At 35.6% G+C, this 27092-nt stretch overlaps 2 protein-coding genes across 2 annotated transcripts in view; both read left to right on the top strand.

The window, feature by feature from the left end:
* The window catches only part of CngA (Cyclic nucleotide-gated ion channel subunit A), a 415321-nt gene that overhangs the window by 137962 nt on the left and 250267 nt on the right, over positions 1-27092 (top strand). The gene's annotated exons all lie outside the window — the stretch shown is intronic.
* On the top strand, positions 7104-7580 carry LOC145663100 (uncharacterized). The gene has a single exon (XM_081729373.1). The coding sequence runs from the start codon at positions 7104-7106 to the stop codon at positions 7578-7580; it is 477 nt and encodes a 158-aa protein (XP_081585499.1).

Below are 27092 nucleotides of genomic sequence, written 5' to 3'. Positions count from 1 at the left end.
ATATCCACAAATATCCAGAACTCACTAATAGTAAAATAGTTGTGTTCCATCACAACAAGATATCACAGCTCAAGTTTGATTACGTCAAAAATTATTGTTTTTGGACAAGATGTCTTGTTATACCCACCATACTTGCCTGACTTCGCGCCGTCAGACTTTCGTTTGTTTTACTCTTTTCAAATCTCCTTGCGTGGTATAACATTCAATTTCAAATGAGGCTATAAATCAAGGTTATGTTCAGTTTTTCGCCTATAAAGTGTTCCTATGAGCAAGGAATTGCCAAAGTCAGATCAGTGACGCAACTAGACTAGTTGTCGCCTGGGGCAAAACTCGTCTTAGCATCCCCCCCCTGACCAACCAAACCAAAATGCTTCCCGACTACACCTGATATTGGCATCACACAGTAATTCTCCTATTCCATTTTTTTCTTCAAGTCGTAAAGCTTGATTTCAAAATTGTAGTACATAATTTAATTTTTAGTACAAGATAAGACACTGATTAGTATCTGATTGCCAAATAATCTTAGAGTAGCCTGCTTCACATATTCTTATAGTCTTATCATAACTGCAAACCACAATGTTTTTGGGATTATATTAGGATGTGCATATGTGTAGAATGAATCAACAATCTGTTGCTTTAGAAAGAATATTTAATTATAACAAACAGTCAAGCTGTTGTCTCGAGTATTATACTCGAACATTTTGCAAATCTCTTAAATCGATGTAAGTAAAATGAAAACACAAAAGGCTGGAACTAAAGTTTAACTTTGCGGGCTCTTTTGGTACAATGTCCTCAAAAGATAGCTTTAAAGCTAACTTATGCTCTATGAATATAATCCGAAGACTGGTGAGTCCTTGTTGTTCTGTTAAATTTTTGAGGTAATTTGTTTTAATGATCTTTAGCTTGCTAAAACTCCTTTCCTTGCGTTTTGCCCAGTTTTGCGCCCCCAATCCGTCACCCGGGGCCTCATTTGTCTCCTTTTAGTTATGTCACTGAAGTCACTAAAAGTAGCAATAGGTTAACAAAGTCCAATATATTATTAATTGTTCTTCGTTCATTTGATAAATAAATAACATTTGAAAAATAGAAAAAAACAATGATTTTAGGATATAGGTCATAATCCAAAATTGCAAACATATGTTAAACTGGTGAGTCATGTTTTATTTCCAACGTGGATCAACAAAGTTACGTGTGCTGTTCAGCGTGGCACAATTTCCATTGACTCAAGGAATTGAATTATCGTAGATACGTATTGAAGCAATTCTGATCTGTACAAATTAATAACATAATAATAAATACTTTGACTTAGTTCCTTAATTCTCTCGACATAGAAAAGAGTGTCCACGGTAGGGGCACTCGGTCGGACGGAAAGATGTAACAGCTTTATCGAGGCCCTAGATGAGATTTTCGTGTTTTTTCCTAATTCACATCAGGCAAATGCTGGGATGGTACGTAACAAAATGATCCCAGGCCCTTTCTTTCTTCCTCACTAATTCTCTGGGTAGTGTGATCGCCGAAGGACATCACACCTCATGTGTGTGTCGGGCTAAAATGGACATAGATGCCAAAAGCCCAAATCTAATTTAGATATAAAAATATTTGTCTGATTTGAAAAACATAATTAACTAAAATTGTATCCATCAGGGCCAAGGGCGCCTATCAGGGGGGGGCAAAGTGGGGCGCTCGCCTGCCCCCTAAGAGGAAATCGTACTTGGGAATATCGAAAGCACAATAGAATTTTTACATTAGTTATAGCAAAATTTGAAACTATATTTGAAACCTCGCTTATATTTGAAACCACAAGATGGGCGCCTTTGATCAGGGCTGTAGTCGAGGGTATACGGCGGTACACGCCGTATATTCTCTGCTTAATCTTTAGTCATGAGTGTGTAACTTCTGCTTCAAAGTGTATAGTTTCGTTTTTATTTATTTATTTATTTATTTATTTATTTATTTAATCGGGCCATGACTCCAATGATAAACTGACTATATCACCATTTTCCTCTTATATTCTTAGCAGATGTTAAATATATGAGTCATAAAAAGAATTCGGCTCGATTTTTTCTGTTCCTTTTCGGAGTGAGTTGGTTCCTTCTCCATACCTACACGTACATTCATTTATGTTATTAATGCTGTGATTTAGGTAAAGAGTGTCATCAAGAAAATAGTATGAAATGCTTTTAGACTATAAAACAATAATGTATTCTTTATATTATTAATACATACAATTTACATTTGTTCATTAAAAAAGGTCTTCAATGTCTCTTATGACAATGATAGATGATCACTAGAACAACCCAAAAGCATAAAAAGCATAATAGCGATTTACACATATGGTTGGTACCTTGAACATGGTTTTGGTTGTTTAAGGGTCCGGAAGAAACTAATTTTAAAAGCATAATAAAGCATAATTTTAGAAAATAAAGCATAAAGCAAAATTTAAAATATATAGCACAATTCTTGAAAAATTATGTTTAACTACAAGTTTAACATACTGTATTAATATTTTTTAAAATCAATATTTATAATACAAAATCATTGAGAACATAACAATGCAACAAGGAAAAGCAACTTTTACTCCTGTAAACTTCTTTTTGGTGTAATCCTTTGATGTGGAGAAAAAAGTAAAAAAAAGAAGAAAACTTTCCGCCAACAATGAATAGTATACAAGAACTCCACACTGTATTGATATGTGTGCCTCTTGAACTTTAGCACTTTCTGTACTTTTTGGTGGCATCTTTTACTTTCCCTTTCTGTATATACGAACCTCTAAGGTGTACACAAGTGATAAGAAAAACTGACTCGAGCAGATATCTCTTTACAGTGCATTAAGTAGAAAGTTCATTAAACATGAAAGAAACTGGTTGCATAAAATATTAATAAATAGATCAAGATATTTAGAATATTTAATATATAGTAAATATTATACATTATACTCGATTAATGTAAAACAATGATTGAAGTTAACAATAAAGCATAATTTGGAAAAAAATAAAACATAACTAAACAAAAAATAAAGCATAATGTGGGTTGTTCTAAAGATCACAAATCAGCGTATACCCTCTAAAAATTTTAGGACTACAGCACTGGATATGGTCATACTATAATCTAGAGACCAAGTTTGGGCATTGAATGAAGTTAACTATAGTTATGGTTTCTCCTGTGTATAAGAAAATAAAACAATGAAAACCAACTGTATTCAGCTAGCTTCTCAAAAACACATGAGAAACGCTTTGCTAAAAATCGATGCACAGATGCAACAAATGGTTTCCTATTGTATGTAATTCACTTGGATGTTAAAGCCTGCCATCTACCAGAGATTGAAAACATAAATCCTTCCTGTAGTTTTAGTCTCTTATACACACAATTAGTTCCACAATACACCACTTTGAGAGAGTGTATGTATATAACAAGTGAAGTTTGTTCCTCATCCTTCGGAAAATCCGCGGTGATACATAAATTCTTGCTTGTTTTAACAGGCAGCAGAAGTTAATTTTCTGCCACGAGCATAATGCCTGTAGGTTTAAGATGTATAAGGTTTTGCTTCTGTAAATATCTACTCCATTGTTGTTTCTTACGTTATGAATCTCTATTGTTGTTACTTAGGTTATGAATCTACAACAATGGAGTAGTTTATTGAACATTTGAGTGAACAAAAAAGGATGCAACAAAATTTCTTAGAATGTACCGTAATTATGGTGAGGCTATTGCATGGCTTTTTTTAAAAAAAGTTGGAAATCACTCTTTTTCGACACAAAGTGGTTTAGTATTACTTCGCAGTGGCGTATTTAGGGGGCTATCGGGTTCAAGCCCCTCCGAAATAAATTTGTTAGTTTTTCGCATTCCACGTACAACAATAATCTTTCTTACCATTTCTAACAATTTCACTGATTTTCTATTTTCTTGTGCTCTTTGTTCAGAAATAATATTGTATTTGTCAAATTTCATTTCATGTAAGAACTGCGTTCTTTTTTTCTTTCTTTCGTCCATTCTATTCTTCCATTTCTTTTTCTTAGTTGTTACTTTCTTTCGTTTCACCTATCATACTTTCGACCGTTGTTAGTTGTGATTTAAGTTGGCCATCGTCAGTAACACCAAAACTAAGAGGAGCTGATAAGCGAAACTGGTATTCCACACCAACTTGCTCGGGTATCAACATAACGGGACTTTAGTTATTATAGCAATATATATATATATATATATATATATATATATATATATACAGACTGTCCCATAATTCGTGTGTAAACTTTAATTTCATAGTACTCAGAACTGGTAAAAGCTAGAACTGTGAAATTTGCAGGCAATTTAGAGGAAGGTCAGAAGATTTGTTTGATAGCAAAATGAGATAGCGTGTATTATTGTTTGCGGAGTTACAGGGTCAAAGGTCAAAATGCAATTTTTTCCTTATGGGATTTCAATGTTAAATAGTAGTCTCACATGCCATTTTTTTGAATATCCATCTCCGGTAGCAAAAATTGGTATATCGACATAAATTCTGATCCGAAACAATGTGATAACGAGAAATTTGGGCAATCGTGACCCGGTGACCTCTAGCAGGTCATCTGTGACCTTTGAAGAAAAAGCTCCCTTTTCAACAACTTATTGCACACAACTAATTCAGTTGAGGATAATATTAAAAACACATATGCACAAAGGATCTACTGAACATCTTTTTTAGCAAAACGAAGAGGTCAGCAATATCATCAGAGGTCAAAGGTCACGTAGTTAAAATGTCATATTTGATGTGTTAACAAATAAGAAACTGTGACATTGGAAACAATGCTTTGAAGTGCCATAGAACACATGCATAAAGATCCTTCCAACGAGTGTGTATGGGCATAGGGAAAAGGTCATCATAAGAGGTCAAAGGTCACGCAGTTAAAATTTCATGTTTGACGTGTTAGCAACGATGAAACTGTGACGTTTGAAAAATGATTTGAGCTACCATGGAACACATGCATAAAGGTCCTTCCAATTGGTGTATATGGGCATAACAAAAAGGTCAACAACGTCATAAAAGGTCAAAGGTCACATAGTTAAAATATCACGTTTGATGTGTTAGAAAATATGGAACGGCGACGTTTGAAAAATGATTTGACGTGCCATAGAATACATACAGAAAGGTCCTTCCAACGGATGTGTATGGGCACAGGAAAAAGATCAAGAACGTCCTTAAAGGTCAAAGGTCACACAGTTAAAATTTCATGTTTGATGTATTAGCAAGTATGAAACTGTGATGTTGGAAATAAGGATTTGAGCTGCCATAGAAAATATGGATAAAGGCCTTTCCAATTGGTATGTATAGGCATAGGAAAAAGGTCAACAATGTCATAAAAGGTCAAAGGTCACGCAGTTAAAATGTCGTGTTTGATGTGTTAACAAGTATGAAACTGTGACGTTAGAAAGAATAATTGGAGCTCGCATAGAACACATGCAGAAAGGTCCTTTCAAGGGGAGTGCATGGGCTTAGAAAAAGGTTAACAATGTCATAAAAGGTCAAAGGTCACGCAGTTAAAACATGATAGTTTGTATTAGCAAATATGAAAGTGTAACGTTTGAAAAGTGATTTGACTTGCCATAGAATACATGCAAAGAGGCGGCCATGGAATACATGCATAATTAATGGTCAAAAGTGTCATAAAAGGTCAATGGTCACGAAATAAGAAGTTTATAGTACGTTTATGGCAAGTATGAGACGGCAATGTTTGAGAACTATTTAGTTGGTATGGTATATAAAATTAAGAATATTTATTTGGGCTCTCGGAAATCTTTTCTTTTAAATAATAAGAATACTTAATTTTAGGAAGTCATTATAGAATGCGCACTATTGGGTGCAGGACATTCTAGGGCATAGTGGGTGTAGGATTTTCTTTCGTCTAGATTCTAAAAATACATATTATTTGGGTAGCATTTTCCAATGAAAATATCACATGTAAATGCAAATCACTCAGGAGTTTTCCAAAAATAAAAATTAAAAAATCCTGAGAACAGACTGTACTACAGATTGTTCGTTATTTCTTTGTATCCATATCAAAAAGGATAATGCATTGAAAATAAACTGTTTCCAAGCAATGCATTGTGTTGTGAAGTTTGAGGGGAGAACAAAGATGTCCCGTATTCTCATGAAAAATAAATAGGGCAGCCTTAATATTTCCTTGATGCTTACCCAGGAAATTGAGAAAATAAAAATAATTCCACTAGAAATAAATTGCTTCCCCATATGTAGGAAGGGACGCACTCTTATCGTTTATTTATACCCTTTTGTGACTGAAGCATAAACACGATCTGTTTATGTTTTGGACTCACGTCAAATAATCAGTCTGTTTCGTTCACAAGGGTGGCTTGGTGTTACTATAATGATAATCTGGTTGGACAGAGACAGTGTGGCAGTAGAGTGTGGAGTTGAGCTTAAAATTAAACGAGTTTGTGAATCTTGTGTGTCTTGTGACTTTGTAAGAAAATAAAAACTGTTATATTTCTTATTTTCCCTATACTCATAGGCCTACGTCCTTGGAAGTGTGTGTGTGTGTGTGTGTAATTGTGTAAGTCACAATGGATACTCTAACAAAGGAACAACGTGCCGATTTGCCTCAGTTCTTAGTAGGAAGTAGGTTACAAAAACGCGGAGAATGACGTTTGGACAGTGGGGTGTGAAAATAAGCAATACCCAAATTCTTCATCTTTACAAACAGTTTCGGAATAACTGTTTTAACAAGGAACATCTTTCTCAGCGACAACGAAAGGCAGGATCTCTACCGAGGATACTAAACGCAAAGTGGTTCGTTCTGTGCTTAGTTCACCAAGAAAATCAATCCATCGCTTGAGTGTTGCACCCAACGTTAAAAGAAATTCGCTGAGTAGGATATTGCGGGTGCTTGAGGTTAAGGCGTACAGTATGAAGATTGTACATAAATAACATGATGATTTCAGTGCCAGAATTTTATTTTGTAACTGGTTGATAGACAAATTAAATGAAAATCCCATATAGTCAGATGAAGTTTTTTTTTTTTAATGGAACGCTGTCTTCGTCACATGAACGGTTCTTGGGACCCAGTCCACCGGCGAAAAGAATTGAACGCTGTGCAGATCAAAAGGGTATTATGGTGTGGATGGGACAAACAGCAACTGGTGTAATAGGACCGTTTTTCTTCGAAGGAAACGTTAATCAACTTACATACCAAAATATGTTGCGAGAATTTCTTTTCCATGAACTTGATCCCTTAAATCTTGATCCACACAATGATATGTGGTTTCAACAGGATGGTGCTCCAGCACATCGTACTAGGGCAGCATTGCAAATTTTAAGAGGAAGGTTTGGAAACCGTTTAATAAGTATAGTTTCTGATATTGAGTGGCCAGCTGGAGGTCCTGATCTAACCCCATGCGACTTCTTTCTATGGGGCTTTCTTAAGCAACAAGTTTATAAAACTCCTTCAGTAACACTTGAAGAACTTCGACGATCGATACAGCGTGCCGTTAAACAGATAACTCCAGATACTCTTAAAAAAATCTTCACGAAGACACTTATACACAGAGTGAACTTAAGTTTAGCACATCACGGAGATCACGTGGAATAAATTGCAAAGTACTAAAAAGATTTACAGTCTACAAGGACGTCAGTGTGTGTTGTAGAGGTAAGACAATATTTCAAATATTTCTGTGCAATAAATAGCTATTAATATGTTTCAATAAGAAAAAAACCATTTCGAATGCAGTTTTGCAAGGCTAAGTAATTAACACAAGGTGGGACTCATACCATGTTCAATTCATTGTTTTAAACATCACCGAAACATATTTACCATTGCCTGCAGCATCTGAATTACAAAATTAGGCTTCTTCACCTTATGACAATATTGACCTTTTCATTATGGTCATGTGCACCCCTTGGAAGGACCTTTCTGCATGTGTTCCATGGAAGCTCAAATCCGTATTTAAAACGTCACAGTTTTATACTTGCTAACACATCAAACATGAAATTTTAACTGTGTGACCTTTGACCTTTTATGACATTGTTGACCTTTTTGCTATGCCTATACACACCAATTCGAAGGACCTTTATGCATGTTTTCTGTAGTAGTTCAAAGCATTTTTCAAACGTCTCAGTTTCATACTTGCTAACACATCAAACATGAAATTTTACCTGCGTGACCTTTGACCTTTTACGATATTGTTGACCTCACACACACCAATTCGAAGATCCTTTCTGCATGTGTCCAGTGGAAACTCAAATCCTTATTTCCAACATTGCAGTTTCATACTTGTTAGCACTTCAAACATGAAATTTTAACTGCGTGACCTTTGACCTTTTATGACGTTGTTGACCTTTTTGCTATGCCCATATACACCAATTGGAAGGACCTTTATGCATGTGTTCCATGGTAGCTCAAATCATTTTTCAAACGTCACAGTTTCATCGTTGCTAACACGTCAAACATGAAATTTTAACTGCGTGACCTTTGACCTCTTATGATGACCTTTTCCCTATGCCCATACACACTCGTTGGAAGGATCTTTATGCATGTGTTCTATGGCACTTCAAAGCATTGTTTCCAATGTCACAGTTTCTTATTTGTTAACACATCAAATATGACATTTTAACTACGTGACCTTTGACCTCTGATGATATTGCTGACCTCTTCGTTTTGCTAAAAAAGATGTTCAGTAGATCCTTTGTGCATATGTGTTTTTAATATTATCCTCAACTGAATTAGTTGTGTGCAATAAGTTGTTGAAAAGGGAGCTTTTTCTTCAAAGGTCACAGATGACCTGCTAGAGGTCACCGGGTCACGATTGCCCAAATTTCTCGTTATCACATTGTTTCGGATCAGAATTTATGTCGATATACCAATTTTTGCTACCGGAGATGGATATTCAAAAAAATGGCATGTGAGACTACTATTTAACATTGAAATCCCATAAGGAAAAAATTGCATTTTGACCTTTGACCCTGTAACTCCGCAAACAATAATACACGCTATCTCATTTTGCTATCAAACAAATCTTCTGACCTTCCTCTAAATTGCCTGCAAATTTCACAGTTCTAGCTTTTACCAGTTCTGAGTACTATGAAATTAAAGTTTACACACGAATTATGGGACAGTCTGTATATATATATATATATATATATATATATATATATATTTACATCGTTTAGTTATAAAAAGGCACATGTTGGAATTAAACAAAAACCAAGAGGGGAGGAATAAGTAGCCCGGGAAATTAAGTAGGCAAGGTGATGCTTCCTTTTCCTGCTATAAACAGAATAAAAGGCTAGATTCACTGGTAAATGTTTGTGTGTATCATACCACATAAGATTCACCAGTCTGCAATCGTTGACATTAAAACTTCAACTTACTCTTAAATTATAATATATTTAATTCTCAAACTCAGGTGGGCAATTGCCCCCTGGTTCCCCGTGTTGTGCATAGTTCTCCGAAACAAAATTCTAAATGCGCCACTTAGTGGTAGGGTAGTCGAGCGGTCTGGGCTATTAGGCTGACAATTGCGAGGTGAAGGGGCTCGAGTCCCTCTGTAGTAGGTAGAGATGCAAAAAAGCCGGCTTTTTTGAATCGATGGTTTTTTGCTACTCTGTATTCCTATTTCTGCTAGATCCATCTTAATATTGTCCTCCCATCTGGGCCTAGATTTTCCTATGGACGTTTCCCGATTGGATTTCCAGTTAAAACTTTGAAAGCGTTCCTACTTTCTTCCATTCTGGCTACATGAGCTGCTCATCTGAGCCTCCTAGACTTGATGACTCTAACGATGTTTGGTAAACCGTATAAATTATGTAGTTCCTCCTTATGAAGTTTCCGCCATTCCCCATTCCCCTTTCTCTTGGATCCAAATATTCGTCTCAGAATTTTATTATCAAATAATTTCAGTCTGCGTTCTTCCCTCAGCGTAAACGACCATGTTTCACAACCATAAAGCATAACAGGCATGATTATCGTTTTATATATTTTAAGCTTTAAATTCCTTGACAAAAAGGGGGCGTGTTGGCTCAGTGGTAGAGCGTTCACCTCTGGTGCTTGGGGTCCCGGGTTCGATCCCAGCCCCCGCCAAGTGAACTCTGTGGTGGACAAACACCGTGCTCGTGGGTTTTCTCGGGGTTCTCCCGTTTTCTCCCACTTTCTTCATTCCACCATTTCACTCATCTCTCATCATCACCGTCTCCTTTAGTCTAACCGGCATAACCGTGGGACGTAAAACTCAAAGATTTCATTTCATTTTCCTTGACAAAATTCGCGACGACAAAATATTTTGAACTGAATAATAACAAGAATTTCCTGATTTTAGTCGAAATTTAATTTCTTTGTGGGTATGATTTTGGTCTGGCAATACTGATCCACGATATTTGAAAGTATCCACTGTGTCGAAAGTATTAATTGGTATTTTAACGCACTCATAATTTGCCGTATTACGATCCTTGTGAACTTCCTTGTATTTAGATTTCTCTGCATTTACTCATGTCCCTGCAAGCGTTTAATAAGGCCTCTGTATTTCTTTCGATTGTTCTATCAGATTTACATCATCAGCATACACCATAACCTGGTGAATACCATTCAACTCTAAGCCCTGGTTCCTATCTTTGATTTTTCTTATAGCGTACTCCGGAACAAAGCTAAATAATAACGGCGATAACGCATATCCTTGTTTCAGGCCAATCTCGACGTAGAAGCTCGAATTTTTCTACTCGGACTTTACTCTGGAATTCATTTAAACACTTAATAAATCTAGTTTTTTCGGTATTTCAAATTCTGTAAGAATGTTGTACAATGTTTCTCTCCTTACCGAATTGTAAGCCTTTCTAAAATCAATAAACAGTTGATGTACTGGGTAATATATGCCCATTTCTTTTCGAGTATTTGTCGAATGGTAAATATCTGGTCGATTTCGACTAAATTCACACTGATAATCTCCAATAATTTCATCTGCGTATGGGGTCAATCTTATTAATAGAATGTTAAGAGAAATGCCTCGATAATTATTACAATCAATTTTGTCGTCTTTTTTGTGAATTGGGACAGTGATTGATTCTTCCACTCTTTTTGAATGTATTCCATAGTTTTTCTTTTTTATATATATAAAGAAAAAGTTTCGTAACTATATGTTGAATTTTCTTGTTAAAAATTTAGAAACCTTCAGCATTGGGTAAACCGTGATGGTGGTTATATATTCTACAGCCTAGGAAACCATACACTCAGATGAACCGTCTATTACGTATATGATCTATGAACAGAAAATTTGATACTCTCCCGATGCTGAACAAGCTTAAGAAACAGTCAGTGCATTGCAGAATTTGGAGCTTTACCGATTTTGCAGATCCGAAGCACCTGATAGGTGGTAACAGATTATTACGTATGTGATCAATCAGTGAAAAATTTGATCGAAATATTCATACAATGTATATGAAAATTAAAACTTAACTGAAAAATTTCAAGAATGTACAGAACCACTCGAAACGAAGCTCTTGATGTGCAAATTTCTCTCATGTTTTTCTTTATTTTGTTTCAAAAAGAGCATGTGTGATATTTTGAAGTAAAAATACTACATACAATTTTGCTAGTTATTTGTGTATCATTTTTAAAGTACTTATTGTATAGTACTTATTGTATATAAGAGGTTAAAATATTATTACATACATTGGTTAATCCTTTAGAATTCATAATGTAAATATGTTAAGAATTTTAAAAAATCTTTTTGAAATTCATGCTTTATTTTCGAGGTTTCATATTATTATCTGCATCAGCCATTATTTAAACAAGTTCTTTTTGTTGTAGAGAAGCGAAACAAAGTCTGCTTTATCAGTTTAAAGCAAAATTTTCAAAAAAGCCCAAAATTTCCCAAGTAAAAAAGCGAAGCAGAAAAAACCGAGTTTTTTTCCAAAAAAGCCTTTTTTTCCCGAGCCCTTGCATCTCTAGTTGTAGGATGGGTAGAATTTTAATTTCCTTGGAGTCTTGGTGTTCATTTTCCTGTCAAATCCATTAGTCTTAAACAGTCGAAAGGACGAAATAAAAGTCAGTAAATTTAAAAAAAAAAAAAAAAAAGAGAGAGAGAGGTAGAGTGTTTGTCTTTGGTGAAAGTGGTCCCTGATTCGATCCTATTCCACAAAAGTTTGTGTTGGACAACATTGAGTCTGTCTGTTTCCTCAAGATTCTCCATTTTCTTCAACATTATCATTCCACTAAATCTTTCATTATCATTCAATTTTATCCCCGTCTCCTTGTGCCTAAAAAAGCGCAACCGTGAAACTTCAAGATTTCACCATAAGTTTATTGTAAAAAAAATCTCAGTGGATTTACTTGCAGTTTCGTTTCTTTAGATTTTCTTTACTTCTCCAATTCTTTCGAAATCATTGATTGTCATTTGTCATTTCTCTCTTTAAGGCTTCAAAGTTAACTGCAGGAGGTTTAACTTATTTGTTTCGAAAAGAAACTATAACTATTTTGGTGTCATTTCATAAATAAGAATTTCGTTAATAGTTCTACAACACACTCTTTTGTTTCTGCGGAAAACCATACTTTGCTAATTAGCTTGAGATTTGTTTGGACGATTTTTTTTAAAAAAATTATAATTTTTCTCTTCATATGTCATAAATAAAGTATTTCATTAGTAGCTCTATACCACAACAATAGGCTATTTTTTTTAGGAAAAAGATAATTTCGTTATATATCTTGATATTACGATTGAGGGACATGGTGGCTCAGTAGTAGAGCGATTACCTCTGGTGTGTGGGGTTCCTGGTTCGATCCCCAAGTCAGTATATGGTGGACAACCCATTTTCCCAATTATTTCGTCATCATTCACTTCCATTAATCATCGTCGACCGAAATATTTCATCTCATTTTATTTCATTTCGACCTGTATTTCTTGTAAACATTGTAAAGAATCAAAGAAAATTCACATTTGTTTTCTCTATTTCCGTTTATGCATAAGAGAAGTCAGTGAGCAGATCAGGCCCGTAATCAGCCCAAAAATGTAAGGATAGAATTTAGAGGGGCGATCCAACCGTATTATAGTTCATACCACATTATAGTTCGTTACCACATTATAGTTCATACCACATTATAGTTTATTTGTAAGCCTACCATGAAAATTTGAGGGGAGGCAGTAAAACTTTAGGGGTTCCCGCCCCTCGTGCACCCCTTCGTGATACGGGACTGGGCCAGATTATCTTAGGACAGTGCGTTAGAAAATTAGGAACTAGTACCTCGGTATGTACTAAGAACATCGATTGGTTATAAGCGATTTGTTTTGTTCAGGTCTACCAAGAAGCAAAGTGTATAATATTGTTGACCTATATTTGCGTGGCATTTTGAAATTCCTATTTTATACTTAATGACTGTATTACCGAGAAATTATTTCAGGAATCCGTTGTTATGTTTAAATGCTGTAAATATTTTATTAACATAGCGTCAATCACACTAATTTTCTCATGTGTAATCCTGTGGAGACATGGAATATTTGTTGTAACGCCTCTTGTAAAGATCCGTGTTTACCATCTTTCAAATAACAAAAACAAAAACAAAAAAATCAAAACTAGATGATTAATAGGTGTATATAGCAGATTCATGTCAGCATCTGGTAGCGAGATGCGATGCTCGCATTTTTCATTCGTGATTTGTGGATTTCCAGTCACATGTATAGAACCGCAACTCTCATCTCTCTGTTTTTTCTTTCTTTTTTTTCAACCATTATTTATGGAGTTTGCTGTTCCTGAGATATGTAGCGTCATGTTTTTCCTTTCCTGGAACGTGTTTCAGCTTCGATCTCGTACATCTATTTAAAAAAAAAACGTGAATTACTTTTTATTCTACTTTTTCTAGCATTTTCCATTTTAAACATAAAATCGCCACGTTTCACTGATATCTTGTTAAAAACGACATTTAAAATATATTTCTTTCCTACTAAATTTTAATACGAAGAGAAAGAGTAATATTCGAGGGGAAATCAGGTTAAAATTGGTTTCATTTCGACTTAGGATCATTTTCAAAAGTTTCCGAAAATATTACTCGCTTAATAGTCTCCCTTGCATAATAGTCGCACCTTCAATTTGATGTAAAAACATTCGCCAGAAAAATTCCCCCTCCCTTAAAAGTCGCAGTCTACGGGATTTTTTTGTCTTTGTGAATGAGATTTTACTTTTTATATTCACACAACGCTGTATGTATCAAAATTCGAAATTGTTTTGATCGTAGCTATAATCTAATGGCAGCTTTCCTCGCGTAATAGTCGCAGTTGGATTTTCGCATTAAAAATGGTACAAAAGTGCGACTATTACGCGAGTAAACACGGTATTTATAACACTTAAAAATAAGGGCTGCAGATTTACAAATTTCATAATTTTTGCTGCTAAAATTTGTTTTGCTGAATATGAAAGACGAATAAATAAAAAAGAATTCTTCTTTCCATGGACGGCCACAGCAGGAGGCAAGGGGGAGTAGTTGTGTCTCCTCGGATTTTCAAAAGGTACTCAATATTTTGAGGTTTAATCTAAAAATCTTATATAAGAATAACAATACTATGTAGACTTCTTAAAACCTTTCACGCCTGAAGTATGTGAGGTATATACCCTCTTATACCCAAATATGTGAGGTATGTACCTTCTCATACTCCATGTATGTCAGGTTTCAACCTTATCAATATTTATTAACGTGTAACCAAAAAATCTGTTAACCTAAAAAAAAATATCCCTAGCACATATTTCCATGTATGGGATATGTATAGCTATCGTTAAGTCACCATTATCCTGAAAGTATTAACGGGTTAATTCCATTAAGGAACTCGGCCGGCCACCACGAAAGGCGATATGAGATATACAGCTTAACGGGGAAATCAAAATAATACGAAGACCACATTAGAAATCAAAATCACATGATTTTTTGTTTTGCAAGATAACCGCATGTGCTGCCCACACATTCAAGGATGATCGATTGGTTGGTGTTCAGCCAACGGTACCGATATGTTGTAATTGAAGGGGGGGGGCATTTAGATGTGTGGTTGGTTGCAGACAAGGGTATAAGAGGGCATATATGAGGATTTTAAGACAAAATTGAATTCAAATTATGCCAAATATTGTATATTCATTAAAAGTACACATAACAATACCTATAACAATAAAAATACTTAAGCGGTCCCAGGTGTGATTCCCGGTAGGGGCACTCGGCCGAAAAAGTGTGAAAAGCTTTTTCAGACCAGCCATCCTGAGTGAGGTTTTTCTGGGGTTTTCTCATTCACACGGGGCAAATGTAGGGGAAGTACTTCCCATATAGGTTCCAGGTCGCTTCCTTCTTTTCCCAATCCTTTCTTTCTTCCCTTTCCCCGGATAGCATGCTCGCCGAGGGACGTCATCCCTCAATCGTGACGGGCTAACATGGCCATAGATGCCGGAAGCCCAGAAATCTAAATCCTAACTCCTAAAAAATAGTATTAAGAAACATATTCATAAAAGTACTTGGGAGGGTGCACATGAGAATTGAGGGGTCTGGCATCCCCGCCCGCAGAATCACCTCCTTTGTGTTTAGCCTCTGTTTTCAGCAGCGAGACTATATCAGATGTGGATCTAGTGTTTAAGGTAGAATCTAAATCAACATAATGCGTTTAAATTGTAAGGCTATATTACCGGGAATCGAACCCAGAATCCCATATATTCGTTATATTCAGGAAGGATTATTCTGCCAGTGATGGTAATACTTATCATCATATTATGATGTTGTAGGAGATTTTTATAGTAAAAAAATCACATTCTTAATAGAAATGAAATGCAACTTTCCAGTTTAACGTCCCTCGATTATATCCTTAAGACTAAGGAAGACAATGATTAAAACAAGTGAATGATGATAGTATTGGTGGAATGATAATGTGGGAGAGAATGGGAGTACTCCGAAGAAACTCAAGGACACGCTATTGACCACTACAAACTTATTTGGTCGTGGATCGAATCAGGGACCCCACGCACTAGAGGTGAGCGCTCAACCATTCAGCCACCGGTCCTTCCTTCGTTCTTCATAGAGCCAATGTAATCTTTCTCAAATTAACTATTACATAACAAATTTTATTTGTCTAGAAAAAGTTGTTCGAAGATGTTCTTTTACTTATTTAAAGATTAAAGTAGTGTTTTGCAACCTTTTCTAGCTAACGACATAGTTTACTGTATATCCAAGACATCACAATACGCTTATATTAAATACTGAATTGAAGAACGTTGCTGCCATTGCAGTCGTCAAGTGGCAAAATCTGTCCCAAAACTAATTTTAAAGGCTTCATGATAGAGACCTGCACGGGCCGAATTTTAAGGCCCGAGCCCAATCCAGCCCGAATGTGCCTAGGCCCGGCCAAGCCCGGGCCCGAAAATTTTTGGAGATTTTCTGCCCGAACCCGGCCCGGCCCGATAGGTTTTTTAAAATTCTTGGCCCAAGCCCGACCCGGGCCCGATAAATTTTAAAAGTTTCATTTTGTAACATTTTTCACGATCACACTTCTTCAACGTTTGCCTTTATTCTAATTATCGTTTAATGAAAGTATATAATTATTGCAATTAATCGGCCCCAGCCCGGCCCGACCTGAAGAGAAATCAGTGTCGACCCGACCAAGCCCGGCCCGGCCTAAAGAAATAACAGAGTCGGCCCGCCCAAGCCCGGCCCGCGGGCCGGGCCGGGTTTCGGGTCCGGGGCCGAGCTCGGCCCGTGCAGGTCTCTACTTCATGGTAAAAAATAAAACGTGTATATTTAAATTATAAACTTACGGCCCTTCTAGTTAGCATAACATTCATTTCTAAATTCTAAAATTTCGCGACACACCGGTTGAGAAACCCTGCGTTAAAATGAAAGATATAGGGGCCTATGCAGAGTCGTCCTGACTCGTCATTAGTGCCATACTAAAGAGTTCGACTAACAAATGCTTCTTGCAGTAGTCAGGCATTTAATATTACGCTAATCATACGTCAAAACGACTCTGCATAAGGCGGATATTGTTTTATCCTTTATAAGGGAGATTTTCCTCCAAATAAAGATGTTTCTGCGACGAAATGACATTAATGTTCTTTTTGTACCATTTTTTTTTACATTTAATAACATATGGTAACAACACACAGTACTTGTGAATCTTTGATTCTGTTAACTGGTAGCTCTTATTCACCAGTAAGGCTAAGATATGCAACCCAACTTAGCGCTGTGTTGGTTTGGTTGCCTAACTATCTTCTTATAGAATAGAAGTCTATTTTTTCTGGAGAAGGTTCCCTACATTCAAATTGCAAGAAAGAAAGCAGAAATTCATTTTTTCACTTTAGTACAAACGCAATAGTATGTAGGTAGTATAATTTTGGAGATGTATTTACAGATGGCAAGTCAAGATTGTTTGATATGTGTCATTGCATTCAATTGCATCAAAATGTTGAACCTTCTTTCCCTGTTTTCTCGAAAGTTACAGTGTGACTTATCATTATGTTTCCCCGAGCCGCTTATATCGTAATATAATATATGCACTGTTTTACGTGCGTTTCCGCAGCACTGTTTATGTGAAATGTTTGTAGTTGTGTATTGTACCACACTTTGCATGGTCTGTGGAAATTAACATTAATTTTGCCGGAAAGACAAAAGTGTCACTTTTATTTTATTCCTGTAAGTTTCCCATTTTGTTGATTCAGAACGTAGTAATTAAAAAGTTTTTAAATGTTATAATGGGAAAGTATGCTTTTTAAATTAAATTAAAATTTCTAAAAAAAAATTAAAATTCCCACGCAAAAAACTAGGTAGGTTCGTTTTTCCTGAGCAGTTGAGGTGAGGTGAGGTGATTTCGAGTTTTACGTTCCTTTTGAGCACCGAGGCTATATGAGACGTGAACCTACTGATTAACGTGGAATCCAAACTACATGAGCTTCCGCTGGGAATTGAAACTGAGTCTCCCACGTCATCCTGAACAGTTGAATCTAATGGCGAACTATAATATCTGAAAATCGAACATGTCCTAAAATCTCAGGAGATCGAGATGACTCAGTGGTAGAACTCTTACTTCTGTTGCATGGAGTTGTAAGCTTGATCTCAACGCGCACCAGGACGCTTTTGTAGTAAACAAACACCGTGTGCGCGGGTTTTCTCGGAGTTCTCCTGCTACGACCAACTTTCTTCATTTCGTTTATAATTCTAATCACTCTTAGCTCAGAGCATGGTCGTGAAGCGTTAAAGGAAAAAACTTGACCCTGATAGGGAGAATAGCATCGCAAAGTAGATGACCTTTGTTTGACAAAATAAATAAATAAAATATTTCAATTTAACGTCCCATGATTATGCCCTTTAGGCCAGGGCGCAAAATTTCAAAGTCAGACGCACTCGCCAATCGAACAATGATGGTCTCCAGTATCTCTCACGTACAAATTATGAGAAGTGTCCCCTCCCCGGCGACCCTTGGTTTGACAAAGAAAAAAATTACATCTCCATCGTTGACGCGCCAAGAGGCAAACCATTTCGATTGAGGGTGGAAAGGGAGGGACAAATGACAACGTTGTGGAGATTTCACTTTCCACATCCGTTGTGAAGACTTCACATTCCATGTTTTCTTTCACTCAGTGACAATTATTCTAATCCGAAACAGAAACTGCGAGCCGTATGACTTTAGGCGGAAACCATAGTTACTGAACACTGGTCGCCAGCTGTAAATTCCTAGTCGCCAGTTTTTTGCGCCCTGCTTTAGGCTAATGGAGATGGTTGGCTCAGTGGTATAGCGCTTAGCTTTGGTGCGTAGGGTCCCTGCTTCGATTCCTGGTCAAGTAAGTTTGTAGATGGCAATATAGTGCTCGTGGGTTTTCTCGGAGTTCTCCCGTTTCCTCCCACTTTTTCATTCCATCAATTCTTCCATCATCATTCACTTGTTTTACTCACCGTCCTTCTTAGCCTAACGGTCATAATCATGGGACGTTACACTTCAAGATTTCATTTCATTGGAGAAGGAAGATTAAGACAATTGAAAGATGTTGTTAGAATTGGTGGAATGAGAATGAGGGAGGAAACGGAATTTACCCGAAAAACCTCAAGGACACGAAATTGTCCATCATATACTTACTTGGCCAGGGAACGAACCAAGGATCCCTCAAACGCCAAAGCTAAACGCTCTACCACCCAACCATCGTGCCCTCAAACAAAGAAAAGTAAAAGTTATTAGAGTTTTTCTCAAATAAAATGTTCTTTCTTGTTTTTTATTCACATTTTATCGTCCCCTTTCAGCATTAAGACTATATGAGACATGAATTTATAATTTAAAGTGGAACTTGAACTTCCGTAATGCACTTCATACTCTTCCACCGAAAATTGAACCCCGTAGGCACGTGTGTACCAAAATCAAGCTGAGACTAGTAGATTGGTAGGGGAAGAATAAACATTTTGAAAAGTAGTATACTTTTGTGTATAATTTTGATCTATGAAATCTGGCTCTATTGTGGATTAATAACACACACTTTATAGAGTGAATTTTGAATATAAAAGCATTTTCCCTCATATTTCTTTAAATGTGTATTATGTAATGTGTGAAAAGTAAAGGTTAAAAAAAAGACAGGTATAAGTATTTTTTAGTAAGAATTTTTCTGTTAATTTTTTATATTGTGTCAAAACATAGGATTGAAATTAACCAAGACTCGATAAAGGAGAATTTTGACTTGTTTCACACCGTAGTTAAATAGAACAAAAAAAAAAAAAAAAAAAAACGATTTGAAATCAGTACAAGAACACCAATTAAAAAAAAGAAAGAATAATTTCCCAAGCGTTTTATCCTGAAAATTCATTACACTAACTGAATTTGACGTCATACTTCTGTACGCTTGTTGTACAATGCGGGTGCCACTTTACGTACGGAACGCTCTTCGTCTCTTGGGAAAGGGAGAGTGACACACACACACATACATATATACGAAGGTAAATGTAACAGATGTAAGGGGGGGGGGAGGAAAGTCTGAAAATGAAGGCAGAAAATTGGAAGAAAACGAATTGAAGCCAGGGTATAGAGAGGAAAGGGAGGGAATCAATTAAACCAATGAAACAGAAGGTTCTGACATACAACCTACTTAAGAGATGAAAACCTTTAATTAAAGATTCGTTTGTTATAGCCTACCTTTTACCTGAAATTAAACACTATTGAATATATATCCGCCATCTTGTTTTCTGTTAGCCCGTTGATTTTATACGTGCAACAATTGTTCTGTTAATAATGTGATTGTATTGGCTTCCCCTTCAAATTTATTTAAATCTTTCTTATTTCACGGAAATTAATAATTTTAATATCTAGAAGCTGAAGATCTATCGCTCCTGTTTAATTTGATGACGCAGTATCCAATGAAAATCTGCCGATAGGGTCATGAGGAAAATGACCTCAAACTTAGAATATCTGTACTGCCCCTTATGCTAATGCTAATAGTATAAAAAGGTCCAGGCTTAAATAAACTTCTAATTGCAATGGCGGATCTAGAAGTTAAAAACTGGGGGGGGGGGGCAGCCAAAACCCAGGCTATGATATGTATATCATGAGTTCTTAATTTTTCATGCATTCTGTAAAAGTTTTCAACTTAATTCTCTCTCGATAGTGTGACGTAGCTGTGTATTAGATATGAAGTGACCATGTGATAATTGTGTTAATTGTCCAAATTCAATTATTTTATTAAATTACATTTGTCAACGACAGAACTATGAACTCTTTAAAATTCAACGGAACAAAACTTTTATTAATGTTGTACATTGTCACCAGACAGTTGGAATAAGCGTGTATTTGTTAATTGTCACTTTCGAAATTGTAAATAAAGAGGACTAGTTTCCTTCTTCATTTTCCGCATACCTTACGCACAGCCTGATAGTTCCCCGTTCATTGATCGCCAAAGTCATCACTTTACAACCAGACAAAACCATGGACAAGGGGTATTCGACACGTGGTTAGGATAGGTGCAGGATTGGCGAGAGAAGCGGATCACACCATTTGGAGAACAGCCAGCTAAATAACTCAAGAATACCATTTTGTTGGTTTATCACCGCAGGTACTTCGAGCTTAAGTTGAAACTAGTGGAATGAAGGTGTAGGAGAAGATTATCGTCAAGACGCATTGTTAAGAGAGAACTCGACGCCCCTTGCAGATCAAGAGGATAGACATCCAGATGTTGACTGACTCCAGTTTATTCAGGCTCCTCCAGAGAAAGACATTCATCGTTCCAGATGACCAGAACGACGCCAGCCTCGTTGGAATATCAGGCTAGTGCTCATAACTTTATCTTGGTTAAAACCTTTCTCTTTCTCTCACCTATTTCCCACAACTAGTCATTTTTCAAAATTAAAACATTTGATTTTCATTTAAATTCAACCATAATTTTACAGTCAAGTACCGTGTTGTGCATCAGTTTCATCTCCAATTTGTTGCGTTCATTTAATGAGTATTCTGAGCTACAACTGATGGCACAGCACCGGTACAATAGATATTAAGGCTAGGTTAGACATTGACATTTTGGACCTCAAGTATTGTTTTTAACAGATTGCATAACAGAAAAAACTGCAAATGAAACTATTTCTAATGTTTCAGAAAATTTCCAACAAACAATAAAAGACAGCGTTTACTATAAACTTTCAAAACTATAGAAATAATAGTTTCAATTATTTTTGTTACTGCAAAATGTGGGAAATCCTTGGACTCCCTGGCCCCGGTCAATGTCTAATAGTGTTTCTTTCATCACTAATTTGAGAGCGTGAGATCCAATAGAAATGTTGTTAGGAACATGTGTACACGGCATAAGGAGAACAAGAATATTAGGATTGATCCCCCCCAAAAAATGCATCAAAAGAATGCGAGTTGGCCAATAGTTAGTTTTCAGAACAAGGGTCACAAAACTTTTGAGCGTCCCCTAAATCGAGTTTTCGTATTTTCTATGGAATAAGCACATCATACTCAGTTAGATGGTAGTTTGGGTATGGCAACAGTATATGCAGTGGCGAAGCGTAATTCCACAAGTAGGGCAGGCCCGACAAACTAATAATACAAGTAGCATTTAATGTATCATAAAATGTTTAAAATTACAGTCAGAATTCTACTTTTCCTTATTGAGTTAAACAAAACAAAACAAAAAAAAAAGAAAAAAAAGAAAAGAAAAAGAAACTACTAAATCCATTTAAGAGAAATTTCCTAGCTATATTCCTAACACTGTTTAGAGTTGAATTTATCTGTAGTAGTTTATCTGTATCATAGTAGTTTTTTGTTCTTGTTGTTTAATTTAACAAGAATGAATATATCAGTAGACGGAAAGTAGTCTATTATTATTATTAAATAATAATAATAGACTATTTTCCGTCTACTGATATATTCATTTCCGTCTACAGAAAACAAGAAAGATCTGTCTTTGTTACCCCTAATAGATCCAATATATCATGGATTCTACACATATTTGGTGTCGTCTCCAACTATAAGATTGACAGACCCTGACATTAATCAGTCAGAAGAAGAACTATAAGTAATTGATATGGACTTGTATCATCTAAAAATGTAAAGATTCAAATTTAGAATAGGTTCTTTTCAAGTAAATCTGCTCTATCATGTTTCAGAGTTACTTAAAATGTAAAAATAAGTGTAATTTTATAAAAACCTTGTCAGAATAGATATAGAAAGCTTAACAAATAAAGAAAACTGAAGTTAAAACTAAAAAATAAATAAAATGCCGTAATTTGTACAACAGGTTATATTCTCACGGTGACTTATACCATCATGTCCCTTAGTAACTAATAACTAAAAATATGGATTAAGGTAATAAGTCTTATTTTTGGTTATTGTAAGAGAATGTTACTGTAAATATCAGAAAAAAACATATCTGCAGCATTGTATAAGACCAAGTATGTTCCTGTATAAATTTCGCATTTATATCTTTAATAAAAAAATAAATATAGGTGACTGAACTTTTAAAAAAATCTTTAAACCTCTCTCCTGAAAAGTAGCGATTTTGACTTATTCCCTTTCGCCTTGCAGGTGTATTATTATTATTATTATTATTATTATTATTATTATTATTATTATTATTATTATTATTATTATTATTATTATTCAACAAATATTTACATGAGAAAAACATGCAACATGTATTAATGGAATATTCCCGTTTAGCTCCCCTACAAATATTTTGAAGTGTAGTTCATACTTTCTTCTGACTGGCATTTTCAGGGGGAATGAGGACATTTCCTCCTTACTTGCTGTTTTCATTTCCTGCATATTGGAATATGGAGGGAGAGAAAAAGAAAGTACATCCTTACAGTCAGCTGTCAAATTTCTTGGATAAGCGTTTGTTACTTGCATCTCCCACTTTAAAGTAAGCACAATATTGAATTTAATTAATGCATCACGTGATAATGACTTTACTAGAAATGTTAATGATCAGAAAGAACTTCATTTGAATCATATTGTATTGTATGGAGTGACATATTTAAGGGAGTGAACTACTTCCGCGCTTAAGTACTCGCCGAAATTTTATCGCACCTTTTTATTATTTTATAGCCTCTATATTACAAAATTTTCACATTTCCAGGAATAAAGTTAGCAAAGCCCATCCTGAAACAAGAAAAGCCCCGAAACAAAATCGTAAATACTCCACTGATTCTATGAAATGGAAAACAACTAAAATAACACACAAATATAATTATGTTATCCTTACGGTAGCGTTTGGTAAATTTATAGATATGTTTAATGTATTCTACAAGGTATTATGGACCAGGCCCCATGTACAAAAAAAGTTCCTGAGAGTGTATACTTAAATTAAACATGTTATCACTAATGGAAATACATAATTCTACACAAAAACGTCTTACTCTGTGTTAAGGAAATGATTTTATAACATACTAGCATCGAAAGATGTCCTCAACGCTAAAACTAAACTCCCAGAGGCGAGCCTTCGCACCTTCTCAACAATGCATGCAATCCCCAGCGTTTATAGCTTCGCTTCGTGAGCAGCAAAGCCCGCAAGCCTGTCTAGCAAGCTGGTGAGGCTCAGACGGAATGGATTCCAAGTGTTTCCAACCTACTATTTTGTTACCGAAAAAAACGAAATGTTGAAGTATTGACTTTATTTTATAAGAAACCAAAGATAAAGAAAATATACGATGGAAAACAGGGTAGGCCGGCCTCAGTGCCTCATAGGAATCTTCGCTACTGACTATACGTATTTCTTCAAATATAAGGCCTACAAGAAAATTTTTGTTGAATTGGATCAGGGGTCTCAAAATATTTGAACGGCTCCTAAATTGAGTTTTCGTATTTTTCACGTTATAAGGACACCATACTTGGTTAATTTATAGTTTGCGTACGTCTACACTATTTGTAGTTCTCCAGATATAAGGCCTACAAGAAAATTTTTGCATGAAATATATTGGATTTTTTGATCCAAAAACAACTTCAAAGGTAGGTCATAAATTTTCTTGTATCACAGACTAGCACTGGAGAATAGGTTTGTAAAAACCAAGAAAAAACGTAGATTTTGAACATGTTATTTTTCTTCGATGTTATTCGTCTATTGTAGAAGTAGTTGTAGATATAGTACTTTAAGTTTGAGTATTGAATCCCCATAGTTTGGGTGTCTACCGCAGTTTAAAACTGTGAAATCAAATTCGTTTGTTTGATATTTGCCCTAGAACAAACGAAAATGAGTCGGGCACAGAAAAGGAGTGAGACTACAAATATTGTATTGAGATGGTCATATCTCGGAATCTCTTAACATTAGATGTATGAAATTTGGTATTTGGCCTTTTTTATTTAAAATAATTTAACACATATTTAAACGTTTTAGATATTTGTTCTAGGAGGGAATAAAAGATGTGGTAAGAAAGTGGGATGGAGATTGCAATTTTATAATAAGATGTCCATACATCGAAATTGCTTAAGGTTACAGGCATGAAAATTTTTGGCATATCTCTTAAAATAATGTAATATCTTACACTTGGTCTATATTGTAGACACTAATACGTGTATAAAACTACTGTTTCTTTTTTTAAGTATAACTAATACAAAAACCGAACGACATTTTTTATTATTATTATTTGGTGATATCCAACAAAAGAGGAATACTAGCGCCATTACTGCCTAAGAAAAGGTACAAACACTATATAACGTTTTTACTGACATTACTTTTGACTGATTAATTTTGTTTAGCTTAACTGGAACTCTGAGAAATTTAACTTAATCCAAGACTTTAGCTTGCTTGGAGTTTTGAGAACTTTTTGTTTATTTAGCTTGCTTGGAGCTTTGTAAAAATTTAATCACTTTTTTTTAGCTTGCCTGGAACGTTAAACCAGTTAAGAATGCTCCAAGAGTATTGGCAGAACGAACTTAAAATGAATGGAGAGATGGAGTGTGAAGGATAACTGTGATTATTCCTACATGTAAAAGCAAATATTTTTATTGGCACCATTCTTCTGTTTTTTGCAAAGAATTCGCAAAATATCATCTCTCTCTTACTTACAGGTCCCGAGATATGGCTCCTTAAATCTCCAGAAATTTCAACTCTTTTCGGCCAATATCTGCGAACGATGGCCAGTAGTCCAGTAGCCAGTTGACCAGTGACCACCGGTTATTGTTTGTTACCAAAATATTCACCATCATCTTAGGTATTGATCAACACCAATATCATCTCTCTGTAACTTACGGTTCCCATGATATGGCTCCTCAAATCTCTGGAAATCGGCCATTTTTTTTTTGTCAATATCTCGGGAATGATAAGAGTGACGGGAAAAATTCATCACTTTCTCAGATAGTTTTTGATGCTTTATCGAATGGATAGCTCAAAATTGAAAAAAATCGCAAATTACAGACGCACACATTTTACATACGTGCTTCACCATTTTTAAAAGATATTTGGCTTAGAAGAGAAGAGAAGAGAAGAAAAAGAGGTAGATGATTACAGTTGTTATAATAAGATTTCTCTATCTCGGAATCCCTTAAGTGGAGAGATATAAAATTCAGTATTTGGAATTTACGTATAAAATAATTAAATAAGTATTTCAGCGTTTGTAGATGCATGACCTAGAATGGAAAAAGAAGGAATGGACAGGGCTTATCTAATAAAATGTCTATACGAGACGGTGGAATTTTGTGAGACAGACTTTGAAAAATCTTTCAGTTTTACGTCCCACGTTTATGCCGGCTAGGCTAAAGGAGATGATGTGATTGAGAAATGAATGGAATGGTGGAATGAATAAAGTGGGAGGAAACGGGATAACTCCGAGAAAACACACTCAATGTTTGTTCACCACAAAGCCAACTTGGCACGAGCTGGGATCGAACTAGGGACCTAGTGGTGAACGCTCTACATCTGAGCCACTGTGGCCCCGTGACAGATTTTGAATTCAGACTAAAAATGCAGATAGAACACACAATATTACCCATAGTTATATGTGGGGTAACTATAGTTATATAGTTACTAGGTTCACATAAAAGAACTGATTGATCAATGCCTAAGACAAACTTCATGTGGTTCGGATTTCACTTTAAGATGTAGGTCCACGTCTCTATAGCCTCTTTACTGAAAGGGACGCTAAACTGAAAATCATTCACTCAATCAATCAATCGAGTCTAAGCCCAACTGTGTAAGCTATAAACTTGAATCAAAAACAAATTGGAAAATCAATCAATCAAAATCAATCACTCTAGTCTAAGCCCAACTGTGTAAGCTAGAAATCTGAATCAAAAACAAATTTGAAACTCACTCACTCAGTCAACAAATCAAGTCTAAGCCAAACTGTTAAACTAGAAGCTTGAATCAAGAACAAATTTGAAACTGAATCAAGTCTATGACAAACTGTGTAAGCTAGACATCTGAATCAAAAACAAATTTGAAACTCAATCAATTAATCAATCAATCAAGTCTAAGCCCAACTGAGTAAGCTATAAACCTGAATCAAACACAAATTTGAAACTCACTCAGTCAATCAAGTCTAAGCCCAACTGTGTAACCTAGAAATCTGAATCAAAAACACATTTGAAACTCACTCACTCAATCAATCAAGTCTAAGCCCAACTGTGTAAGCTAGAAACCTGAATCAAACACAAATTTGAAACTCTCTCAATCAGTCAATTAAGTCTAAGCTCAACTG

Source organism: Thermobia domestica, chromosome 10 (genome assembly GCF_964235325.1).
Source record: "Thermobia domestica chromosome 10, izTheDome1.hap1.1, whole genome shotgun sequence".
Taxonomy (NCBI): Eukaryota; Metazoa; Arthropoda; class Insecta; order Zygentoma; family Lepismatidae; genus Thermobia; species Thermobia domestica.
This window is presented reverse-complemented; position numbering and strand designations above follow the sequence as displayed.

Coding starts and splice junctions, on each gene's coding strand:
- LOC145663100 (XM_081729373.1), top strand. CDS start 7,104: ATGGTGTGGATGGGACAAACAGCAACTGGTGTAATAGGACCGTTTTTC.